General features: G+C 40.7%; 1 protein-coding gene across 5 annotated transcripts in view; it reads right to left on the bottom strand.

Moving 5' to 3' along the window:
- The window catches only part of sdk2b (sidekick cell adhesion molecule 2b), a 943,317-nt gene that overhangs the window by 261,135 nt on the left and 657,832 nt on the right, over positions 1-24,350 (bottom strand). For 4 of the 5 annotated variants that reach the window (XM_059948548.1, XM_059948549.1, XM_059948550.1 and 1 more), the window contains exons 19-21: positions 6,130-6,325; positions 4,462-4,560; positions 1,611-1,802 (exon numbers count right to left, since the gene is read on the bottom strand). In XM_059948548.1, coding sequence (XP_059804531.1) covers positions 1,611-1,802; positions 4,462-4,560; positions 6,130-6,325 — 487 coding nt within the window. Of the gene's footprint in view, positions 1-1,088; positions 1,216-1,610; positions 1,803-4,461; positions 4,561-6,129; positions 6,326-24,350 lie in introns of those variants that run through there. The other variant, XM_059948552.1, reaches the window with a different exon arrangement.

The raw sequence follows: 24,350 nt of genomic DNA, 5'->3' as shown, positions 1-24,350 counted from the left end.
AGCAGCTTTTTAGATGCTATGTCCATAAAAAGCAGATGTTATTGTACTGCACCTAGTTTATTATTGCTGGAAGTTCAATATAAGACAATAGGTTGTTTAATTTGCTCCAAATAGACAAACTGACTCTAAGTTGTGTAGTTCAAGGAACCTTGCAGACCAGATGGATAATATGATTTAGCATATCAAACAGCTGATATATTAATGTTGGGAGTTTTACGTACTCAGAGAAGTTAGCTTCACAGTATTAATTAAGGTCTGTGTCACCAAGATGCTTTTAGAATGGTTGTGTTAAAGGAATGGTTTCAATTTCTGTAATGGATAATTTGCTCATCTGCAACTCTTTGGTACGTCTTTTTTTTAGTTTATTCAGAATTGTACCTGTGCTTTGCAAATCCTTTGTCCTTTGTACATTGCATTTCAGAAATGTTTTGTGTTTTAGAGATGGTTTGTAATTTGGAAATGTTTAAGCTAGAAATTCTCTGTGAGCTTTAAGTTTGTTTTAAGAGTGTTGTTTTGATTTAAATGTATATCACTGAAAATAAACAAACTGTGTTTTAAACTACTTTGTTAGCTGGAAGTATCTTCTCCTTGGTAGGCCGAGGGAATCCACAGCTCAAAAAGTGAGTATTGGCAGCTAATCTTGCCATGGAGAATAAACAGGGAAGTGAACAAGTTTTTCAAGAACAGGTAATTACAGTACAATGTCCTTTTAGTGCGAGTAATCATGGCTATTTATATTCGATAGGGCTCAAGATCTTCGCTTGAGTTTAGAACTTTATGGTCAGCAAACCCAATACCATCACAACTGACAAATGCAACAACAGATTCTCAATATTTTATTCTATTTCCCTTGTTGTAAAGGTCAGTATATCACTTATCATGTGAAATACATGCTCCACCTAAAAGCTGGCTTTCAATGATTCACATACAACTTACCCAAGTCACTTGGTATATTCACCACTCACTGAACCTATTTATATCCCTTTGCAAATTTTATGCACCCTCTGCATCTATAATTGCCATTGTACTACCAGCAAACTTAAATTTATTATACACTTGCCACTTTAATAGGTAGCTCCTGTACTTACTAAATTGGCCACTAAGTGTATGTTTGTAGACTTCTGCTGTAGCGCATCCACTTCAAGGTTCCATTTCTTTCCCAGTCCAATGTATAGTCTGAACAACAAACAGACCGCTTGACCATGTCAGCATGTTTTTATGTATTGAGTTGCTGCAACATGATTGGCTGGTTAGATAACTGCATTAATGAGCAGGTGCACCTAATAAACTGGCCACTGAATGTATATTCTGTGTTTTCCGTGTAGTAATGGGAATACGGAACGTTCTTTCTAAAGATAAATAATCAATTTAATGTTTGAAGGTAATGGATTGAACAGCTTCAAGTAAGCATCTCTTGTGCTTTAGGATATTGGAGAAGCTAAATCAAAATCCACTTGTGCAGGTATGCAGGTATGCTTGACACTGCAACAAAATAATATGAATTAGGTGGACCAGAAATACTCAGCAGGTCAGACACGGTCTCTACATGGAATGACAGAGTTAAGGATTCACGTCAATGAAGTTGCTTCAGAATTGGATAAAATCCCCACCTGGAGGAACACCTGAGGAAATGGTGGAGGAAGAGGTTTGGCCCTGCCCCTTAGATGTCATAGCTGCTACCTCAATGGTATATGTAGTAAGAGCAGTCAGCCCGGTGACACGGTAGTCCAGGGTGTCGTTTGGCAGATAGTGTGTCACACGTGTGTTCGTGCGATTATACTCTTCCCATGAGATTCGGTAACCTAGGCATGAACAACAACAGAGACGTGGTTTATTAGAAACAATTCGAGAAGAAACTTTTACAGAAAAAAGGTTTTTTAAATTGTTTATTTGGACAGGAATTACATATAATATGGAAGAATTTCTCTTGTAAAGGGGAAGAAAAAAGCTTCAGATACAACTGTCACAGTGAAATAATCTCCCTTTACCAAATAATTTAAACTGCAACTTTATTTACAAAACGTTCTGAGTGATTTATGTTTTGCAAGGGATTTTAGATTATAATTAGTCTAAATTTGTTCGGAAGAGCAAACTGACATAAAACTTGTAAAATAAAAAGAAGTAACTTCTAAATGACAAAAATCATGTAAGGGACTTGAAACGTATGAAAGAGATTGTGAATGCTAAGCAAGCAGCTGAAGCATTTGCAGCTGTCAACCAGACATGCCAAACAGACTTCCTCCTGAGATTTCTATCATCAAAGAAAACTGGCCTGCCAATTCAATTCCCTCCATATGATGTCAAGAAAAGCCTGAGAGCACTGGATCTCACAAAGGCAATGAAAACAGACAGCATCCCTTCTGTAGTGTTAAAGACCTGTGTTCCAAAAATGCCCGTACCTGTAGCCAAGCCATTCCAGTACAGTTACAGTCCTGGCACCCACCAGACGATGTGGAAAATTGCCGAGGCATTTCTGTTCACAAAGTGTCAAACAAGTCCAATCTGGCTCAGTACTGCTCAAGCATTTTATGTGCAGTCATTAGCAAACCATTGTTGACAGTTCGGTCAAGCCACACTCACTCCATCAGCACCCACTCACTGATGCCAAGTTTGGACTGCATCATGGCTGCTCAGCTTCAGATCTCATGGACTGAACAAGTGAATTCCAGCAATGAGATGGGATGACTGCCCTTAACGTCAAAGGTACATTTAATTGTGACATTAAGGAGCCCTAGTAAAATTGAAGTTAAAAGACATCAAAGGGGAAACAGTCCTGTGGTTAGGTTCATAACTCACTCAAAGAAAAATGATGTGGTTATTATAGCTCAATCATCACGTCCCCAGGAGTTCCTCAGGATAGTGTCCTAAGCCCAATCACTTCGGTTGTTTCATCATTTAATATTAACTTGTTTCTATCATAAAGTCTGAAGTGCTGATGGTTGTACAACGTGCTATTTAATTTGCCAGTCATCAGCAAATAATGAAGCACCTTATCCCTGCGTGCAGTAAGCATTTTGTCATTGGCTAGTAAGTTATCTTCACCATTAACAAGAAACTCAACTGGACAAGGGACTGGGTACTCTTGTGGTCAGTGACTCATCCTTTCACACCCTAGAGGCTTCCCATTGTCTGTAACACATGTCTGGAGCATGCTACAGTCTCAGTCAGCTCATCTTAGGGTAATTCCTGAGCACTTATTACCGAAATCCACTACTAAGACTTGGTCAGGTTAGTCCCCCTGCAGGGGCAGCATTTCAAATTCAAATTTAATTTTTTTGTCATTCAACCTTCCACATGTATATAGCTAAATGAAATAATGTTACTCAGGGATCAAGATGCAAAATACAGTACATACGCTGTATATCACATACAGCAGAATCTCATTGCTTTTAATGAATATTTCAGGGTTTATTTTTTAATTATTTCACTTTTTCTAAATGTTTGTGCATGATTCTCCATTCTCATTGTGCTTTTTATTAATTAAAAGTTCGACATATCTAATAGTTTTGGACAGCCTGCTATTAGGGCTTTTTCACTTGATCTGCAGCAGGCTGATTCTCCTTTTCCCACATGATAAGTTGTGGAAGGTATTTCTATAGCACCCAGTTTCTCTGAGAGGGACAGAAGGTGTCTCTCTGCATGTTACCACTGGATGGGTATTAGCCACAATCCACATTTCTTCATAGAAATCAAAGGTGAATGTGGATGGAATTGGAACAACAACACACACAAAATGCTGGTGGAACACAGCAGGCCAGGCAGCATCTATAGGGAGAAGCGCTGTCAACGTTTCGGGCCGAGACCCTTTGTGTGTGTGTTGTTTGAATTTCCAGCATCTGCAGATTTCCTCGTGGATGGAATTGGTATTGGTTTACTGAGAAACAGTGAAAGCTTTACTAACATACGGTTCATGCAGATCAAATCATTACGTGGTACACTGAAGCAAAACACAGTAAAACAATAACAATGCAGAATAAAGTGTAACAGCTACAGACAGTACAGTGCAGGTAAACAAATAGGTGCAAGATCATAATGAGGTATATTGTGAGGTCAAGAGTCTAGCTTATTATATAAGGAATCCAGTTAATAGTCTTTATATGTAACAACTGTAAAGAAGGTCATAATTAACTAAAAACTCTGGGCCATGAAGCACTATAATAGCACAATGAACACATTCGTTAACTGGCATGACTGAAATGATTATTATATGTAAATCAAAATACTAATTCAGCAGCCGGTTATTCTCTCAAAATTCCCATCAGGTAGGCTCTTGATTCATTTTCCACTATTAAGTCCAGTGCAACACAGAACAACTCCAAAATCCCCATTTTGTGAAATTTTCCCCTCATACACTGGCAAATAGTAAAGATTTTAAATTTATATAACAATTAATAATCTTAGAGTATGATCTTATATTTTTGACATAAATGCACAATAGTACCAATTTTCAGGAAGTCTGACCTGTGAGAATCCCATTCTTCTCATGTGGCTCTCTCCAGCTTACTTTCAACGAAGTGTCCAGGATCTCCGTGAAACTGAGATGTCCGATTGGACCAGGGTCTGATGTATGAGCAGATCAACAGGCTGTCAGAGCTAACATAGCAGGCGCTGCATAATGCAACTGCTTCTTACTGCTAGAACTCTCGGAAAACCATGTGTTAGTATTAACAGTGAAAGAGCTATGCATTAACATATTACTTGCTTTCCACTACTTCAGGAATAAAGTTTGCATTCTACTGCTTTTATTTCTACAGGTTGAACTCCGTCTGTATTTGTTGACTGCATGCCCTGATGTTACTGGCTAGAAATTCCATCAATGGCATTTGGATGCAAAGGACAATGCTGAGCTGTAATTCAGTTATGCTGAACTTTTGATTACCTTTGTTGTGTAGTTCCATGGCTATCTCACCCAACTTTGAAATCACCTAATTACACTTATCCAATTTGTGTTGTGTTTTGAAGTTCAATTGAATTAGAAAAGTAGTAACCTAATCATTAAAATTTGGGGCTTTCCCTTCATTAGTTCTGCGTCTGTGACTTCAGGTAGTTTCCTATCTGCACCCAAGTTTAACCATGCATTACCATAAATTGGTAAATTAAGTTAATTTTAGGTATGTCAGTCCAAACATCAAAATGGGGAAGATGTGTGACCTAAATGACTTTGACAATGGAATGATTGTTGATGCCAGATGGAATGGTTTGAGTATCTCAGAAACTGCTGATCTCTTGGGATTTTCAGTTTCTAGAGTTTACAGAGAGTGGTGTGAAAAACAAATAAAGTACCCAGTGAGTGGCAGTTCTGTGAGTAAAGATGCCTTGTTAATGAAAAAGGTCAGAGGAGAATGGCCAGATTGTTTCAAATTGACAGGATGGCATCAATAACTCAAATAGCCACGCATTACAACAGTGCTATGTAAGAAAGCATCTCTAAATACACAACATGTTGAACATTGAAGCAGATTGGCTACAACAGCACAAGACCACAAACACACACTCAGTGGCCACTTTATTAGGTAGAAGAGAATCTCAACATTCTGAAATAAGTACCATTTAACTTGGGGATTTAATTGTCTTAAGATCCTTTAACTTGTCTGAACCCTCCAGCTAATTGCCAAAGTTGCACTTCTCCATGGCAACTGTCAATGGGTTACTTTGAAGTAGGAATAAAGAATATTGTTCAATTTTCAGTCAACATAATCACGACTGACTTAATGATTTTATTATTTACTTTAAAGTTCTATAGTTTTATAATTTATTTGTGAGTGACCGCTCCTAGATGTGAATCTATTCACATATAGATTTTCCATTGGTGAACTTTTATAACAGTCTGGAACAGAAATTCCTAAAGCTAAGTTTGTTAAAGCAACAATGTGTAGAAACATAGACACAGCACCTGAAGCAGATTCAATATCTTGTTCAAGAAATTCCTAATATAACTTGCACAACACCACCAGGCATTGATTTGTAGAACCCAAGAGCCTCTTACACATAAAATACATGTACAACATTTAAGAGATTAGACCTCTGTTGCTCAGTGACAAAGCCATCCATTTTCTTTGACCAAAGTAATCATCGAGTATATATTTACACATAAAAAAGGACTCATGATGCTAACAGCATAATACTTACAATCTTCATGAGTGCGCACAAGTTTGGGTGGACTCCTCGGACCATCACCAGGAGTTGTGAAGCACAGCACCGAGGTGTAATAATCCGCGAACTTCTTCAAGCCTCGGATGTAACCAACGTGAACCATATCCTGGAAATTTGGCCGAACTGTCACCATAGTGAACTCTTCCATTTGACCTGGCTCCCAAGCCAACAGCTGAAATGATAATTAAAAATATCTGAACAGAGGTAATGGGAAAGGGGTCAGGTTTTATAATGCACTACAGCAAACCAACATACTTTCAGTAGCCACAAGCTAATTTCCTATTGATTCCTTGTTAAATGCAAAGTACGGTAAGTGTAGTCAATTTCAGCTTTTACCTGCCAGAGGAAGCTATCTACTTGTGAATTTTAGAGAAGGGACATATTTCAACACTATTATTGCAGAAATGGCTATTTTAAATGGAAAGTAATCTTCATCTTTTTAGGAAGCATTTTTCATTAATATCAAGCTCTCAAGGGTACACTCAGTTATATTTTTATGAAGTTACTGTACATTTTCAGCACATCAAAGTTCCATTGCAAAACTACTTGGTTGCAAGCGATGTAGATCAAATCATTTAGTCTTGGCTTCTGGGGAATAATTATCACCAGGGAACCTTTTATATAATTGAGATTATAGTGACATGACATCAAAGCCTGCTGTAATTAAAGCTTCCTGCTGTCATACACATAAAGCCCTTTTGAAAAAACAAGCAAAGATTTTACTGGTAAAAATAAATTTTCTTTCCTCAATTTTGCAGCAATCCTTGGTCAGGATTTCTCTACTAAGGACAGCTAGATAACACTAGCATTTACAGTAACGGAAAACCATAAGGTTGACTGTTCTAGTAGCTCAAAGAATAACTTCAATGGCCAGTTTATCTCAATACCATCATTATTTAAGTTACATAACTTTGACATTGACATTTTGACTTGGATGGTCAAAGTCTCTGGGTTTCTTATTTTGTTATAATTGCGCCAGAGCATTTTCATGTGAATGTTTACCAGGACAACTTTACCACAGCAGTATATATATTTTTTATGTTATCTTCTCATGAGATGTGTATGTCACTTGACAAGGTCAGCACTTGATATAGATCATTAGTTGCTTCTGAAAAAGTTGTGGAGAGTAAGTACCTCTCTTTAGGTAAAGAGATCTTATGTTTTTTTGTTGTTGATAAGAAACAGGCTGGATGTATATTGGAGAAGTAAAGAATTATTTTACCTATTCTTCTCACGAAAAATGGAATTTCTCATTTCATATGGCCCACTGACTGGTGGGTGGCCTAAAGTCTTATCAGAAACATTTACAGACAGTTGAGAACAATGACCTGGGACGAATCTGCGATTCAGTGACAATTTCTGCTTAGCAGGAACAGTTGAAAAGTTAACATTTTTGTTTTGATCATTTTTAGTTCAGAAACACGGGATGGGACTGAGTGGCTCATAAATAATCCACAGGGTTTTGGTTACCTGAAAATTACAGAATGCATCATTTTAAACAGTTACAGTCAATAATGGTGGTAAGTGATCAATTTACAGGAATCAAAAGAGACGCACCTTTGAATAGTTAATGTCCTTGAAAGTTCTCTGACATATTTACTTGAAACTATGGTGAAAGAATTAATGAGTGTAATTAGAATTTGAATGATTAGTTAAATTAGCAGTTAATAGAATGTTTAGTTCTGCAAATAGGAAGAAATGCAGCGCACCAGAACATATGTTCTGTTTTGCCTTTAATCAGAGGGAAGTTACAGTGTGTCACAATGATTGGCAAGATATTCCATGGAGAATTTCCAGTTTCACCTCACTGTTCTTTTGCTATTGTAGTGCTTGTTGTCATTGTCTACAGCCCTCCTCCTCATAAACAATAGGGGTTTACAAAAGAGAGGGTGACTTTTCCAAGGCTGTATGCCTGCATCCTCACCAGCCTAAGACAGATCCAAAACTAATTCTGCTACCCAAGCCTCTTCTCCAAAACCTTGCTTTAAATGTCCACCTGATTTTCCTTGAAAGAGATCTCTCTTTAGTCTGAGGCTGTACCTCGGATCCTAGACTGTCCTTTTATTGAAAACATCCTATGTCCAGGCCTTTCAGTATCCAACCTGTCTTCCAGCCGATCACCCAGTCCCCATAATGAGTACTCCACAATAGCTCTTCCCTAATTAGAGAAACTGACCCTTCATTCAATTAAAACTCAGAATTTTAGCAGCCACCATGACATTTCAATTTAGTCCAATGAAAATAATTTCAGTTTATGAATTATCTCCTTGTATACGAGTTACCCATCTCATGCTATTTTAGTGAATCTGTTCTAAGTTGCCTTCGTTCTCTTCATTGACTTTATTGTACTATCCATAATCTGATACAAAAAAATACTCTAGGGTTTGCCTTCTAACCATTGTGCAATTCACAGACACCATTACTCTTATAGCTATATATCAAAGGTTGAGCACCCCTTATCCAAAATTCCAAATCTGAAATTCTTTTGAGCACTGACATGATGGCAGAATTGGTAAATTCCACAAAGCACTAGGCAGGTTCCCAGCCGATGCACAGGTCTCTGCACACCACAGGCAGTTTTGAGAAGTGATGTCACGTATCAAGTGAGCAGAAGTTAATGAAAAATAGGAAAACACTGCATAAGAAACATGAAAATCTCAATCACACATTGGAAGAGTGAATTCATCAGTGTTGGAGTGAACGTATGCTGCTTAACGGTATGCAGAACATGAAACAAGCAAAGATCCATCACTTCAAACTGAAAATTTAAAGTAATTGTGAATATTCAGCAGGCTGGTTGCAGAAATTTAACACCAGGCACAGCATTAAACTTTTAAAGATTTGTGGTGTTAAAGTGTCTGCAGATCACGAAGCAGCAGAGAAATTCATTGATGAGTTTGCCAAGATCGTTGCTGATAAAAATCTAACACGCTGAATGGCTGAATCCATACATGTGTGTGATGAACAAGTGTAAGACAAAGGCAGCTTATCAGCAGCACATACACTCAGAGCCAGAAATGACGGTAATGCCAAACTGCCACTGACTGACCATCTGGACAGCTAAGGTAGTGATAGAGGGTTTCACTGAACTCCCGTCAAAGGGAAGATTTAAACTTCTTCAGTGTAGGAAGAGACTTTGCAGTGTAGTAGTAGCCCAAACAAGAGAAAATGTGCAGATGCTGAAATACAAAGCAACATACACAAAATGCTGGAGAAACTCAGTAGTTCAGGCAGTACCTATGGAAAAGAGTAAACTTGATGGGTCTTGGCCTGAAACACTGACTGTTTACTCTTTTCCATAGATGGTGTCTGGCCTGCTGAGTTCCTCCAGCATTTTTTGCGTGTTGCTTGGATTTCCAGCATTTGCAGATTTTGTTGTGCTTGAGGTGGTGATAGCTTACCTTTCTGATGGTTCAGTATACAAAATTATTAAAATATTATATTAAACTACCATCAGGGTGTGTGTATAAACTTATAAGCTGTATGCATGATGCAAATAGATTTTGTGTTTCGACTTGGGTCCCATCACTGAGGTCTCATTACATAGATAGATATATTCCAAAATCCAAAATCTGAAACACTTCCAGTGCCAAGGTTTCAGATACGGGGTGCTCAACCTGTATCTATATAATCTAATCTTTGCTTCTGGCTTTTACAGAATCTAAAGTTCTGAAGTTTTTCCAACTTTGTCTACAAAGAATGTGATCCTCAAATATCTCCTTGTTTATGCACAACCCTCAGTATCTTTCCATCAAGTATATATTCCCCCGAGACTTGGTTTTCCTCTTAATGTATATAAACATATTTAGATTTCACATTCCTATATTTGTTGCACTTACGTTTTAAAATTTAATAGGTCACTTCCATTATTTTTAAATAGCACACACTTGCCTCCAATAAATCTTTGCTGCTTGATCTTGATTAACCACTGTTTTTAAAAGCTTACTAATTTTAACTCATATAATGCAGTTGAAGAATATCTTTGCTGCTGACGTTGGACTTTTTAAGAAACGTTTATCCTCTCTGTTCTTGAACAAGGTTACTGCACGGGCTGGCCTGGAACAATTATCATATTTAAGGTGGATTGAACAAAATGAGCCAAATCCCTCTTTGACCTTTACTTTGACTCATTTCAGCAGCTGAAGGCGCATTCCAAACAAGACTGCTGACGCATCTGCCTTTATTATCTGTTTATGTTCACAGAGTTTTAGCAAAAATCTAGAGCTAAAACTAAGCTTTCATCTTGCCACTGATTCCTACAAGGAAAACTACTTCACTCAGATAGTGGACCTGTGGTTGAATATCTGGAATTAAACAAAAATTAACTTATTGCTACTCTTATAGGAATAAAGCTGATGAAAGAATTTTAATAAATGCTACCCTGCTCCCTACCAAATCTCCTTTGTACTTTGCTTGACAATTGCTGTGCTGCAGGTTGAGACTGCCTACCGTGAAATAAACTGTTTTCTGCACAACTCGCATGAGCAAATAATCTTGATCCTATGGATCCTTCAATAATTTTATTTTGTGGCTTTCTGAATCAAGTATTGTGGTAAGATATCAGGGAAACTAATTGTTTTGCTAGCTCCAAATGCAGTGCAGATAAGTGCAGAATTTTACAACAGATCACAGAACTTTGAGAAAGCAGAAACTGCAGATTTGTTGCTTCCCAGAATCAATATGCAGGGGTGCAGCATCCACCAGGTAATACTCATAGTTGGAGGAAAAACCACTCTCAACAAGCTATTAGATCAAATGGACCAAGTTCGGAAATGGGCATGGGAGACCACAATGTAAGCTCAGTTTTGTTCACACCTATTAGAATGGTTTCAACATTCATCCACTGAAAACAACACCTTTGATTGACCTTTTCATCAGACGGAACAATAGAGAGAAAAGGATCCACTGTTTTTCCTCCTTCCCTTTCTCCCATAGTCCACTCCTATTAGATTCCTTCTTCTCCAGCCCTTGATATTTCCCATCTACCAGGCTTCACCTATCACTTTTCAGCTAGCGTCCTTCCCCTCCCGCCACCTTTCTATTCTTGTATCTTTCCCCCTTTCTTCTCAGTCCTGAAGGAGGGTCTCGGCAGGAAATGCCGACCATGTATTCATTTCCACAGATGCTGCCTGACCTGCTGAGTTCCTCCAGCATTTTGTGTGTGTTGCCTAGTTTTTTAAGGCTCTTCTGGAGGACAAGATGCAGTGGTTGGAGAGGAGATCAATGTTCTGCCACCTGTTGAAGGAGAAGAATGCCTAGAAGTCCTTCAGCTGTGAAGATCAAACCGCAGCAACCCTGATGCACTACCACCGAAATTCAAAGATCTCATATACAGAAATCAGTGAATGCACCTTCAGTAACAAACCCCACCAGAATCCATTGAAATCCAGAATCCAGTATAAATCTCATAACTCGATATCACAACTTCCTTTCTCCGGTAAATGCTAATGCATGACACAGATATGATGCTCAGTAACATATTCCCTTTTCTGACATGTCAAGATGAAGTACAGCTGAGAACAGTATTAATTAACCAGAAGAGACATGAACAAGTCTCTATCCAGCACAGAACAGACAGTACTTGCCATCAATGGAACAAGTGTTGGGGATTCTCCATCAAGCAGCAGAACTGAGACCAAATATCATCCTTGATCTTTGAGGGTACACAAGGACTTAGGCAGATTAGGAGAATGGACAAGGAAGTGGCAGAAGGAATACAATGTCGGGAAGTGTATGGTCATGCACTTTGATAGAAGAAAGGAAAGGGTTGACTATTTTCTAAATGGACAGAAAATACAAAAATATGAGGTGCAAAGGGATTTGAGAGTCCTCATGCAGGATTCCCTAAAGGTTAATTTGCAGGTTGAGTCAGTGGTGAGGAAGGGAAATGTAATGTTAGCATTCATTTCAAGAGAATGTAAAAAACAAGGTTGTAATATGGAAACTTTATAAAGCATTGGTGAGGCCTCACTTAGAGTATTGTGTGTAACTTTGGGCCCCTTATCTTAGACAGCATGAGCTGAAACTAGAGAAGGAGGTTCACGAAAATAATTCCAGGATTAAAATGCTTGTCATATGAATAGTATTTGATGACTTTAGGCCTGTATTCACTGGAATTTAGAAGAATGAGGGGCGACCTAATTGAAACCTATCGAATGGTGAAAGGCCTTGATAAAGTGGATATGGAGAGGCTGTTTCCTATTGTGGGAGTGTCCTAGACAAAGGACACAGCCTCAAAATAGAGGGGCATCCTTTTAGGATGGAGCTGAGGAGGAATTTCTTTAGCAAGAGAGTGGTGAATCTGTGGAATCCAATGCCACAAGCAGCTATGGAGGCCAAGTCTTTATGTATATTTAAGGCAGAGGTTGATAGATTCTCGATTGGTGAGGGCATGAACGGATATTGGAGGAAGGCAGGGTATTAGGGCTGAGAGGAAAAATAGATCAGCTATGATAAAATGGCAGAGCAGACTCGACGGGTACAAATGGCCCAATTATGCTCCTATATCTTACGGACTTATGATTTTGAAACATAGAACAACGAGGGGAAATTTGATGGGGGTACACAAAATTATGAGGGGTATAGATAGGGCTAAATGCAACTAGGCTTTTACCACTAAGGTTGAGTGGGATTACAACTGGAGTAGATGAGTTAAGGGTGAAAGGTGAAAAATTTAAGGGGAACATGAAGGGAAAATTCTTCACTCAGAGAGTTGTGACAGTGTGAAATGAGCTGACAGTGCAAGTGATGCATGCTCAATTTCAACGCTTAAGAGAAGTTTGGATAAGTACATGGACTGTAGGGGTATGGAGGGCTATGGTATTGGTGCAGGTCTATGGGAGTAGGCAGTTTAAATGGTTACAGCATGGACTAGATGGGCCAAAGGGCTCATTTCTTTGTTGTACTTTTCTATCTCAATTAGCTTTATTTGCAATATGTACACCAAAATATACAGTGAAGTGTATCACTTCCACCATATCAGATCAAATCAAATCACACAAAATGCTGGTGGAACACAGCAGGCTAGGCAGCATCTATAGGGAGGAGCACTGTCGACATTTCGGACCGAGACCCTTTGTCAGGACTAACTGAAAGGGATGGTAATCATGTCTCTTACTATCTTTCCTTTCAGTTGGTCCTGACAAAGGGTCTCGGCCCGAAATGTCGACAGTGCTCCTCCCTATAGATGCTGCCTGGCCTGCTGTGTTCCACCAGCATCTTGTGTGTGTTGCTTAAATTTCCAGCATCTGCAGATTTCCTCGTGTTTGCTTTCAAATCAAATCAGCAAGGTTTGTGCTGAACAGGCCGTATGTGTCATCACATTTCCAGCACCAACATAGCATGTCCACAGATCAATAAAACCTAATCCACACACCTTTGAAATGTGGAAAGAAACCAGAGCACCTGGTGGAAACCAATTTGGCATTGGGGAGAACATACAAACACCTTACAGACAGTGGTGGGAATCAGAACCCGATTTTACAAATGGCACGGTAAAGCATTGTGCCAACAACTATGTCACTGTAAAAGCCTCTTAAACACAGCAAATGTATCTGATTCCACCAACTCCTCTGGTGGCATATTCTAGATATTAACTACTTGAATTCACCTTCCTTCCCTCCATGTTAGAGAATGCCATAGCAACCTGGCAGACAGGGATCTGCACATAGTCAATCACCAGGCCTTCAGTGGCCTGACCTGACCTGGGGCAGGCCAGAAGGATAATGCATGCAGTGCTGTCTGGAGGACCAGATTTTGCAAGTGTCCTGCCGTAGAGATTTCAGAGAGGAGTTATAGAGGGAGTCTAGCAATGCAGGGCCTATGAATATGTACAGGTGGAAAGAATGAACAACTTCTTTTTCTCAGATTCGAGTTTATTGTTTTAAGCATATGGATGCACAAGTGCAATGAAAACCTTGTTTACAGCAGAATCACAGGCACATAGCATTAGAGATACAACATTTACAAGAAAAACATAAATTAAACAAAATTGTACAAGAAAGAACAAAGGGTTGCCTGTCAGCGTGATCAAACCGAGGTAAAGCCTGGCTGCACAGTTATCTCGCCTTGTTTGGGAAATACTGAGAGAATCGAGAAAGCAGGGGACTGGAGGAGGACGAGAGAAATATTTTAGGAAGAGACTGGGAGTTTCCCGAAGACAGTCCTCACCCCCTCCAGAACAGCCATAAGGTTACCATTTATGTTCTGAGATCAAAGGGGATATGATGATCAGCAGGAAAAAATGGCAGCCTTTATTACAGGTTGTACTCTATCTACCAAATTGCAAGAGCAGTAAACCTGCAGAAGCTTGATCTGCAAGAGAGTTACCCAGATCAATCACTCATTGGATGTGAACAGCTTCAAGTTCCTGCTCATCAAGTTAATTTTTTGTTCTTTCTTGTACAAAATAGACAACTCTTTCCCATTTCCATTCTGATATGTCTATCCATGGCCTCCTCTACTGTCAAGATGAAGCCACACTCAGGTTGGAGGAACAACACCTTATATAACGGCTGGGTAGCCTCCAACCTGATGGCATGAACATTGACTTCTCTAACTTCTGTTAATGCCCCTCCTCCCCTTCTTACCTCATCCCTGATATATTTAGTTGTTTGTTTCTTTCTCTCTCTCTGCCTATCACTCTGCCTGTGCTCCATCTCCTTCTGGTGCTCCCCTCCCCCTTTCTTTCTCCCAAGGCCTCCCGTCCCATGATCCTTTCCCTTCTCCAGCTCTGTATCACTTTTGCCAATCACCTTTCCAGCTCTTAGCTTCATCCCACCCCCTCTGGTCTTCTCCTATCATTTTGCATTTCCCCCTCCCCCCACTACTTTCAAATCTCTCAGTATCTTTCCTTTCAGTTAGTCCTGACAAAGGGTCTCCGCCCGAAACGTCGACAGCGCTTCTCCCTATAGATGCTGCCTGGCCTGCTGTGTTCCACCAGCATTTTGTGTGTGTTGTTTGAATCTCCAGCATCTGCAGATTTCCTCGTGTTAACTCTTTTAATATACTAGATTGAACCTTTTGTATGTAATGGTTGCTGTCTCAATTTCTGATGCAGTACTGCAGGAGCACCCTCTGCTGCTTCTTGCAAAGAAAGCTCCGACTTTTGCTGGCATCACAGTTCTTGACTTAGTGATCAGGGAGATTTGCAGTTTCAAAAGTTCAAAGTAAACGTGTTATCAAAGTATGTATATGTCACTTTGAGATTTATTTTCTTGCAGGCATTCACAATAAAACAAGGAAATGCAATAGAATCAATGGAAAAACTTCACATAATCAAAGACTGACAAACAACCAATATGCAAAAGAAGACAAACTGTGCAAATAAAAATAAAAATAAATGAATAAATAAATAATACTGAGAACATGAGTTGTAGAGTCCTTCAACTGCCCTCATGGATTTTCTGTATTTCCCGGCTATCTGGAGAAGGCAAATATCAGAGTTGTATTGTGCATGTATATTTTGACAATAAAATGAACCTTCGAACCTTTTGAAAGTGAGTCCACAGCTTGTGAAATCAATTCAGTGAATGAAATGATTCACTTTGGTTCAGGAGCCTAATGGTTGAAGGATAATCACTGTTCTTGAACCTGGTGACGTGGGACCAAAGGCTCCTGTACCTCCTTCCCGACAGCAGCAGTGAGAAGACAGAATGGCCTGGATGGTGGGGGTCCTTGATGATAAATGCCGTTTTCTTGTGGCAGTGCTCATTGCAGATGTGTGGTTTACAGCTTTGATGCACCATCAATAACTCACTCTGAGACGTGAAGGCGAGATATCGGCTTTTATTGACTGGAAGAAGGAACAAGCAGTGAGTGACCACCATACTACATCCTGGAGACTGAGAGGCCGGGCTCAGGCCTTGATCGCCTTTATACAGGGGTCTGTGGGAGAAGCCACAGGAGCAGTCAGCAGGGGCGTGTCCAGACAGGTATATGTAGTTCACCTCAAGCTTCCCAGCAATCAGCACTCTATCAGAATACTAGGATTGCTGACGAGACACCTTAGGAGCATTAGAAATTCCACAAAGCAGAGATCTTCAGGTGCCTCTTAGGATGAAGCACTGCCAATCCACCCGAGACCTTGACATTGCCTGAGAGCTAGTGAACTCAGACTTCTGCCTTGCAAATGAGAAAATGTAGATGAAGTGAGGCCGTGTTACCTCCAAACTACTTAAGGACGTTTTTTTCCAAAGTTAATTTGCAACATGCACATTCTCTACCAGCCATGCTGCAGCAAATATTGCATGAGAAACAAGGAAATATGTGGGAATGAGCAGGAATGAATAGTTCATGTTGGCATGTTTAGATTTATTAATTTGACTTGGAATGGTTGTTTTTAAATTTGCTCTTCAACAGAGGACGGCTGATGGTGGCTGGGAAATTGTGGTTGCATTTGTTGGTAGTGCAGCTTCTCAGGTTACACGTCGCTTTACTGGAAATGGACTATTTCAGATTGCCTCCCTCCCCCTCCTCCACAGCTGTCCGTCAACCAGATATTGACAAAAACTCAATCTTCATCATGGTGTTTTAGTACATCATGGAATCAAAGTTGACTGCTGCAGTCTAAAAACGAGTGAGACCAGAAGCAGAATTGTCATTCCTCTGCTCCTGGTGCTAGATTTTTACCGGGAAATGACATCTGCAATTTTATTTTTTAACTTATTGGTTTTCAGGATCTGGCACCATTATAGAGGGCACAGTTCATTGCTCGTTACTAATTGCCCATGAGACCGCTGTGGCCAGCCACATTCTGAGACCGTTGCACTGCTATTTGTAAAAGGCGCTCAACACTACTGCTGGAAGTGAAATCCAGGACTTTGAACAAGTGCTGATGAAGGTATGTTTGTATATTTACAGTTAGGATTATGTGACTATATGGCAGCACTGTGTGTGTGGGATGGGGCAAGAATTCACATGCAGTCTACTGCAGAGGTTTCAGAGGAGGACCTTGAGAGGGAGTGTATACAGGTCGATGCGTGTGCAGGGTGGTGATGCTGTTCCTTTGCACTTGCTGCCTTTATCTTTCCTGCTGGTAAAGGTCATAGGCTTGAGAGGTGATGCTGGAGCAGCCCTGGTCTATAACTGCAATCAGTTTTTTTGTTGGTACATATTGCAGCCAATCTGATGTCAGGTTGATTGTTTGTTGATTGTTTGAGCAGCTGCATCACTGCCTGGTTCGGAAATTGCACCATCTCGGATCGCAAGACCCTACAGTGGATAGTGAGGTCAGCTGAGAAGATCACCGGGGTCTCTCTTCCCGCCATCACGGACATTTACACTACACGCTGCATCCACAAAGGAAACAGCATTATGAAGGACCCCACGCACCCCTCATACAAACTCTTCTCCCTCCTGCCGTCTGGGAAAAGGCACCGAAGCATTCAGGCTCTCATGGCCAGACTATGTAACAGTTTCTTCCCCCAAGCCATCAGACTCCTCAATACCCAGAGCCTGGACTGACACCTTACTGACCTATTGTCCTGTTTATTATTTATTGTAATGCCTGCACTGTTTTGTGCACTTCATACGGTCCTGGGTAGGTCTGTAGTCTAGTGTAGTTTTTTTTTCTGTGTTGTTTTTTTTACGTATTTCAGTCTAGTTTTTGTACTGTGTCATGTAACACCATGGTCCTGAAAAACGTTCTCATATTTACTATGCACTGTACCAGCAGTTATGGTGGAAATGACAATAAAACTGACTTGACTTGACTGATCCACAGTTCAGCTCTTCCAATTTATATAGCATTTCCTAAATATTTTCTGGGAGAATATTGGAGTATAAAAGTTGCAACTTGCTATTTGTTAGAGAATGAAATCTTAGGAATGTAGAAGACAATGGTGTGTTAATGAGAGGTAGCTAAGAGATGTAGATTATGTAATCTGAGTTTGCTATTTGCTATGCATGTACCCAATTTAGTAGGAGAATGAAATCTTAAGAATGTAGAAGACAATGGTGTGTTAATAAGAGGTAGCTAAGAGATGTAGATTAGAACATGATTAAGTCAATGGGTAGAAACAATAGTGGCGGAAAAACAGAAAAGCAAAAAGATGCTGCCAGCAATCACCGGTCCGAGTACAGCCATCGAACTGGATGAAGCACCGCTATATGGAGGAACCGATCATACTGTAAGACAAGGGCTGGAAAACCCCATGCCAATAATCGTCTTTGGAGGAGCATTCCCACAAATGCCCTGTCAGGAACAGACTAAATTCAAACAGCCCAGACAGGACTGGAAGTTCCAAGGAGGGGGACAGAGGAGCTATGGGCAGAGGGGACCAGTGAGGAAACAGGGGGAAAGAGAGGTAGAGAGATTGTGCTGGGGATGTAATCAGCCAGGTCACATGAGAAGAGATTGTCTGTTTACACCATGGCCTGTCACACACCAGCAGGAACCGATAAGGAGGGAACTAAAGTTTAGCCAAGGACCAGCCCCCATAGGCCCAAGCGGGCCTGTGAACCCCTATGCGAGGTATTAGGGGTGCCCCGAGAACTCGAGTGGGAAGGGACGTTACCCAATGATAACAAGGGAGGCAGACGAGGAACCCATTGTTCAGGTTATATTAGAAGGGCAACTGACACCAATGATGATAGATACTGGAGCCACGTACACTTGCGTACAGCCACAGTATGCCCTTCACCTTCCCATGTCAGGAAGGTTTATTAAGACGGTAGAGTTCTCGGGGAAAACACAGTTGACACAGTGCACAGCTCCAGTGTGGTTGAGAATGGGAAATAAAGGAATTGTTTTGCCGGTGCTTGTATTTAAAGGAACTCCGATTAATTTGTTAGGCAGAGATGCCTTATTGAAACTGGAATTAAAATTAGAATGCACCAGAAATGGGCTGAGTGTGGAAAGAGCAGGGGCTCAATTGATTGTGCGAGAAGACAAGAAGGCTAATGTCTTTTGGATAGGAGACATTGCAGATCAGATTCAGGAAACCTGGGAGAAATGGAAAAAGGGCGTGCAGGCTATATTAGCCAGTGCTGTAATGCCCAAATCTGAGCTACATTGTACAGTGATTTTTGACGAGACCCAGAACAGGGAGTTAGAGGAGAGATGGCACCTGGAGACATGTACCCAACAGCGCCTGGAAGGGGAGGCTGTGATAATTGGAAAGCAAGGGGCAGCTTTACAAGTTAAGTGGAACACCTTTTTAGAAAAATGGTACAGGATACCGGAGGCTGCGCTCCACATAACGTTGTTGGTAAACAAGGGATATCAGTCTAAAGACATAGGACCCTTAGTTAAGAGTGCTGAAACCGTAACAGTGTGGAGGAAACTCACGCCGGAGGTGTGGATATCGGAAGACAACAATTGCATTAAAACAATGGTAAGTGTAGATATGGTAGGGACAGTGAGAGAGGTCGAAATAACTTCCCAACCACACATGCCATTGCTGGGAAAGGAAAGAGGCCAGCAGAAAGATAGAAGGTTAGATGAGTTGCCGTCTATTCTGTGGTCACAGCATGACACGGATGTAGGGAAAATAAAAACAGCTAGTCCGGTGGAACTAAGGCTGAAAAAAAGGAGCAATTCCACCCAGGAGACCACAATACCCTCTAAGACCAGAAGCAGAAGAGGGAATAACATCGACAATGCAGGGGTTGCTTGAAATAGGAGTGCTAAAAAGAACAAACAGTCCATGCAATACCCTGTTGCTGCCGGTCTTAAAAGCAGATAAATCTAAGTGGAGATTGGTGCATGATTTGCGAGCGGTAAATGATGTGGTAGAGGACTGGCCAGCAGTAGTCCCCAACCCACACACGCTTTTGACTAATGTTCCACCAGAAGCAAGTTACTTTTCAGTGATTGATTTGTGTTCGGCTTTCTTCAGCATTCCTCTAGCCGACCAGTGTCAGTATCTGTTTGCATTTACTTACAGAGGTGCTCAGTATACCTATACCAGAATGCCACAAGGATTTAAACATTCACCATGTTTTTAATCAGGTGTTGAAGGCAGACCTAGAGGGCATGCCATTGGAAAGTACATTGTTACAGTATGTGGATGACCTGTTGATTTGCTCCCACAGTAAGGAACAGTGTGAGCAGGACACTATAACTCTGTTAGAGAAGCTGGCGCACGGAGGACATAAAGTATCCAAAAAGAAACTGCAATTTCACACGCAGCAAGTGGAATACTTAGGCAGGGTAATATCCAAGGGAGTGAAGGCGATAGCACCAGATCAGATTGAGGCAATAACTAAGGCCCCAAACCCCCAGACTGTAGGGCAGATGATGACGTTTTTGGGAATGGCAGGGTACAGCTCAGATTGGATAGGAGAATATGCTGAGATTGTGGCACCTTTGAGAAAGATAATGAAAGAAGCAGGATATACAAATTTGAAGAACGGCTTACAGTGGAATGGAGAGGTGGAGATAGCTTTCAATACTATTAAGCAGGAATTGCAGTCAGCACCAGCATTAGCTTTGCCTGACTACGAGAAGGTTTTTCATTTGTATGTATCCAACCGACAGGAGGGTTATGTCACAACGGTTCTAACACAGGAGACAGGCACAGGAAAAGCAAAGCAGCCGATAGCATACTACAGTACGACACTAGATGAGGTGGCTCAGGGGTATCCTACCTTGTTATCAAGGATTGGCGGCGCTGTACTATGCATATGGAAAGGCATCATCTGTAACCCTGGGCTATCCTGTGACTCTGTACACACACCACAAAGTAGCAGAATTGCTGGAAAGAGGGAAATTTGTGCTGACGCCAGCCAGGATAGCAGTGTATCAGATGCTATTGACATTTCCAGATGTAACTATACAGAGATGCACTACCAGTAATATAGCCGATTTTGTCCCTTTGGGCTATGAAGGAGAGCCCCATGATTGTGTAGGGAAGACGATGACATTTGCCAAATTGAGAGCAGATTTACGGTCAGAACCACCAGAGGATGCAGATAAAAAGGTTCTGTTCGTAGATGGCTCTTGTTATAGGGATTATGATGGAAATCATGCAGGGTTCTCAGTAGTGCAGCAGGATCAGTCGAGCTATAAGATTATTAGGATGGAGTCCTGTCCCCAACCGTGTTCCGCCCAACTAGTGGAAATCAAAGCCCTGCATGTGAAATGATGGAAGGTGAGAAAGTAGACATCTATACTGATTCGGCATATGCTCATGGAGTATGCCATTTGTTTGGGGCTGTGTGGAAAAAGAGAGGTTTTAAAAAAAGCAGTGGAGATCCCATACCACATTGTCAGCAAATTCTAGACTTAATAAAAGCCATGATGAAACCTAAAGCATTGGCTATAGTAAAATGCCAGGCACATAAAAAGGGAAATGATGTAATAACAAAGGGAAATCAAGCTGCGGACGAGACAGCCAGAAAAGCGTCTGGATGTACATCAGCTGTCATTGCCCCCCAGGTAAGCCTAGCTCCAGAACCTGTGGTAGATGTACAAGGATCGGTGGGCAATCAGCGACTAGCTCAATGACTGTCTCAGCTTTGATTTGCAAATTAAAGTTTAATACTTCTTGAAGAATCTGCGGCATTTCCTGGTCGTTTGTGGGGCACGAAAAACCACGACAAGAACGGCCCAAGGTCAACTGGGCTGTGAGTTACTTTGCTCTTTTTGTATTCTGTACTAGGGTTACTGTTGAGTGTTCAACACCGTTTTCTTCTTCTGCGGAGGCAGTTCAGAGGAAATTAGGAGTCAACTGTATTCCTAGGGCTATATAATGGCCAGACAGGGCAAAAAAAGGAGAAAATCTCCCTGGAAGGAAGTTATTGAGCTAGATGGCCTTCAACAACAATACAAGCAGCTCTGAGATTATCATTGTTATAACTTTTTTTTATATTCCAGATCACACATTGGATGAACTTCTCAACGGTTCCACTGGGAGTTAAACTCACATCTCAAAATTGCATGGTCAGTCTCTAATTCAGAAAGTAAAGCACTGAACTATCATTGTACCCCTTGTGTTCCTCGATATATCTGTTTCACTTGTCTGTAAAACACGGAGAGGGTTGGTCACAAGTTGAGTTTTTTGAGGAACTAAGTCAGAATCTTGTTGAAAGCAGGACAGTAGACATTGTTTTTTATGGATTTTAACCATCACAGCCTGGATTTCTTGTGTCCTAATCTTCTGGACTAGTCTAGTATGCAAGACTGTAGTCCCCTCCAGTTGTGGCATTTTTAGAAATTAACTTGTTGCTCCCACAAAGCTATATTTATGCAGCCAAAATTATTCTGCATCACTGGAAAGCCTGCAATTTTGCCATCACACCAGATCATTCTGTCTGTGGTTTGGAAAGACATTTCAAAATTCACTGAGCTCTCTTGGAATACAGAGCACAAATGATACCCCCACCCCCTATTATGTAAAAGGGGGGGGGGATAAACTGAAAGATATTCAAAATACCTCCAACTGAAATCTCAACCACCACTGGCAAGGCATTTGTGGTTGTTGTTGGCTCATATGTATCGTTTCAATGATGACATTACTTTGGAAATGCTGCCACCTTCATGCCTTGCTCCTTATTGAGAAAAACTGCTCCCTGATACCTTGGTAAATATATTTGAGACAAAGTGGGATGCATTTTTCCAAAGTAGAAAAATTAAGGGTTATGGGGAAAAGGCAGGTAGGTGGAGATGAGTCCATAGCCAGGACAACTGTGATCTTATTGAATGGCGGAGCAGGCTCAACAGGCCAGATGGCCGACTCCTGTTCTTATCTTTTATGTTCTTATGGTTCTGCTGAGGGACTTTTTCCATCTCCCCTCCTTTGGCATCTTTTCAAGCTTGCTACACACTTTTCCAATCATGTACTCCAACAGGAATACTTATTGATATGCACCAGCCTTGGGACAGCTGGGACAGTGCAGAACTTCAAAGATGAGGGAAAGCCTTTGACCACCTCGCATACCAATATCAAAGAGGTTAACAATCATGAAAAATTCTAGAATGTAATCCCCAATCCCCCAATTGTAGAATTGTAGCAACAATCAATTGAAAGCAATCAGCAAATACATCATAAATTGTCAATGGCCCCTTTAAAACAAGCTAGCAGAGTCCCTCCGACTGCTGTGTGCATGGTCGGATGTGCAAGATTAAGAGTGGACACTGCAGTTCAGCAATGTTTGTATCAAATCATCATCATCACTTCCTCTGCAGTTTATATTACTAAGGCATACACTAATACCCTTCTCATATGATGACCAATACAATTTGCTGCAAAGTTACTCCATAAGGCTCAAACAACAGCTGACAGATTTGAGGTGAATTTTCCAGTTAAAGGGCTTGCCTTCTTTCTTTTGTTCAAATATTTCTCATCCATATAATAGAATCCTTTCTATCTCAGTTAACCAGAGTCACAATCAACGTTCTCAGGTGAGGTCAAGCTCAGCTTGATGTTGCTTTTATATTTGGCATGCTAACCGTCCAACATCCCTTTGTACTAACTACTGTTCTTTCAACTTCTGTTGAACTGGGATAACTTTCTGCTGGATGTGATGCTCAACAGGAACTGGTCTGAGAATGATTTAATAACAACAGAGAATATGAAAAGTTTACAGACAGCAACAAGTTGCCCCCATCAAAAACTGGCAAGGTCTTCTATACATAAATTGTATCAAATGGGGAACCTGAAGAAGACTCACAAATAAAATTGAGAAAAATAATTTTTGACGTCTTGCTAAGCTTAGCTAGCTATTAACGTGATCAAAACACATTGCATGCGTCTTACATTACTGAAAAATTCACAATTTATTAAAAATGCTCAGGCCTTTAAAAGTTACTAAAATAAATTTAAGAACCAATTGTTTAAAGCAGATGCTCCTCTCCATTTTAATGGATGGAGATTCATGTTACTTGAGGAACTATGGCAGAATCACAGTCCGTCTCTTGACTCTGCAGGGGTTCAGTTTTGAAAGGAGTTTGCACATTCTTGGCAAACAGCTGCCAGGAAGCTCAAGGTTACCGTGCTCACTGTGAATGCATGAGCGTCTGAATTTACCACATGGTCTTGGGGAATAATAATAGTCGTGTCTGGAGTAGCCAGCATTCCAGCATTTCCCTGGAAAACCTGAGCCATATGAATAAATTCTTTTTAAGGAGAAGAAAGCGTGAGAAGCTTGGATAAATTTATTGGTCTCAGAGTTCAAGAGCGATGAGCCCCTTTCCATGTAAACATAGGATCATACTGTCAATCGTGATCCAGTAGTATTAAACAAAATGAAACTAG

The sequence above is a fragment of the Hypanus sabinus genome, chromosome 23 (assembly GCF_030144855.1).
Source record: "Hypanus sabinus isolate sHypSab1 chromosome 23, sHypSab1.hap1, whole genome shotgun sequence".
Lineage (NCBI taxonomy): Eukaryota > Metazoa > Chordata > Chondrichthyes > Myliobatiformes > Dasyatidae > Hypanus > Hypanus sabinus.
This window is presented reverse-complemented; position numbering and strand designations above follow the sequence as displayed.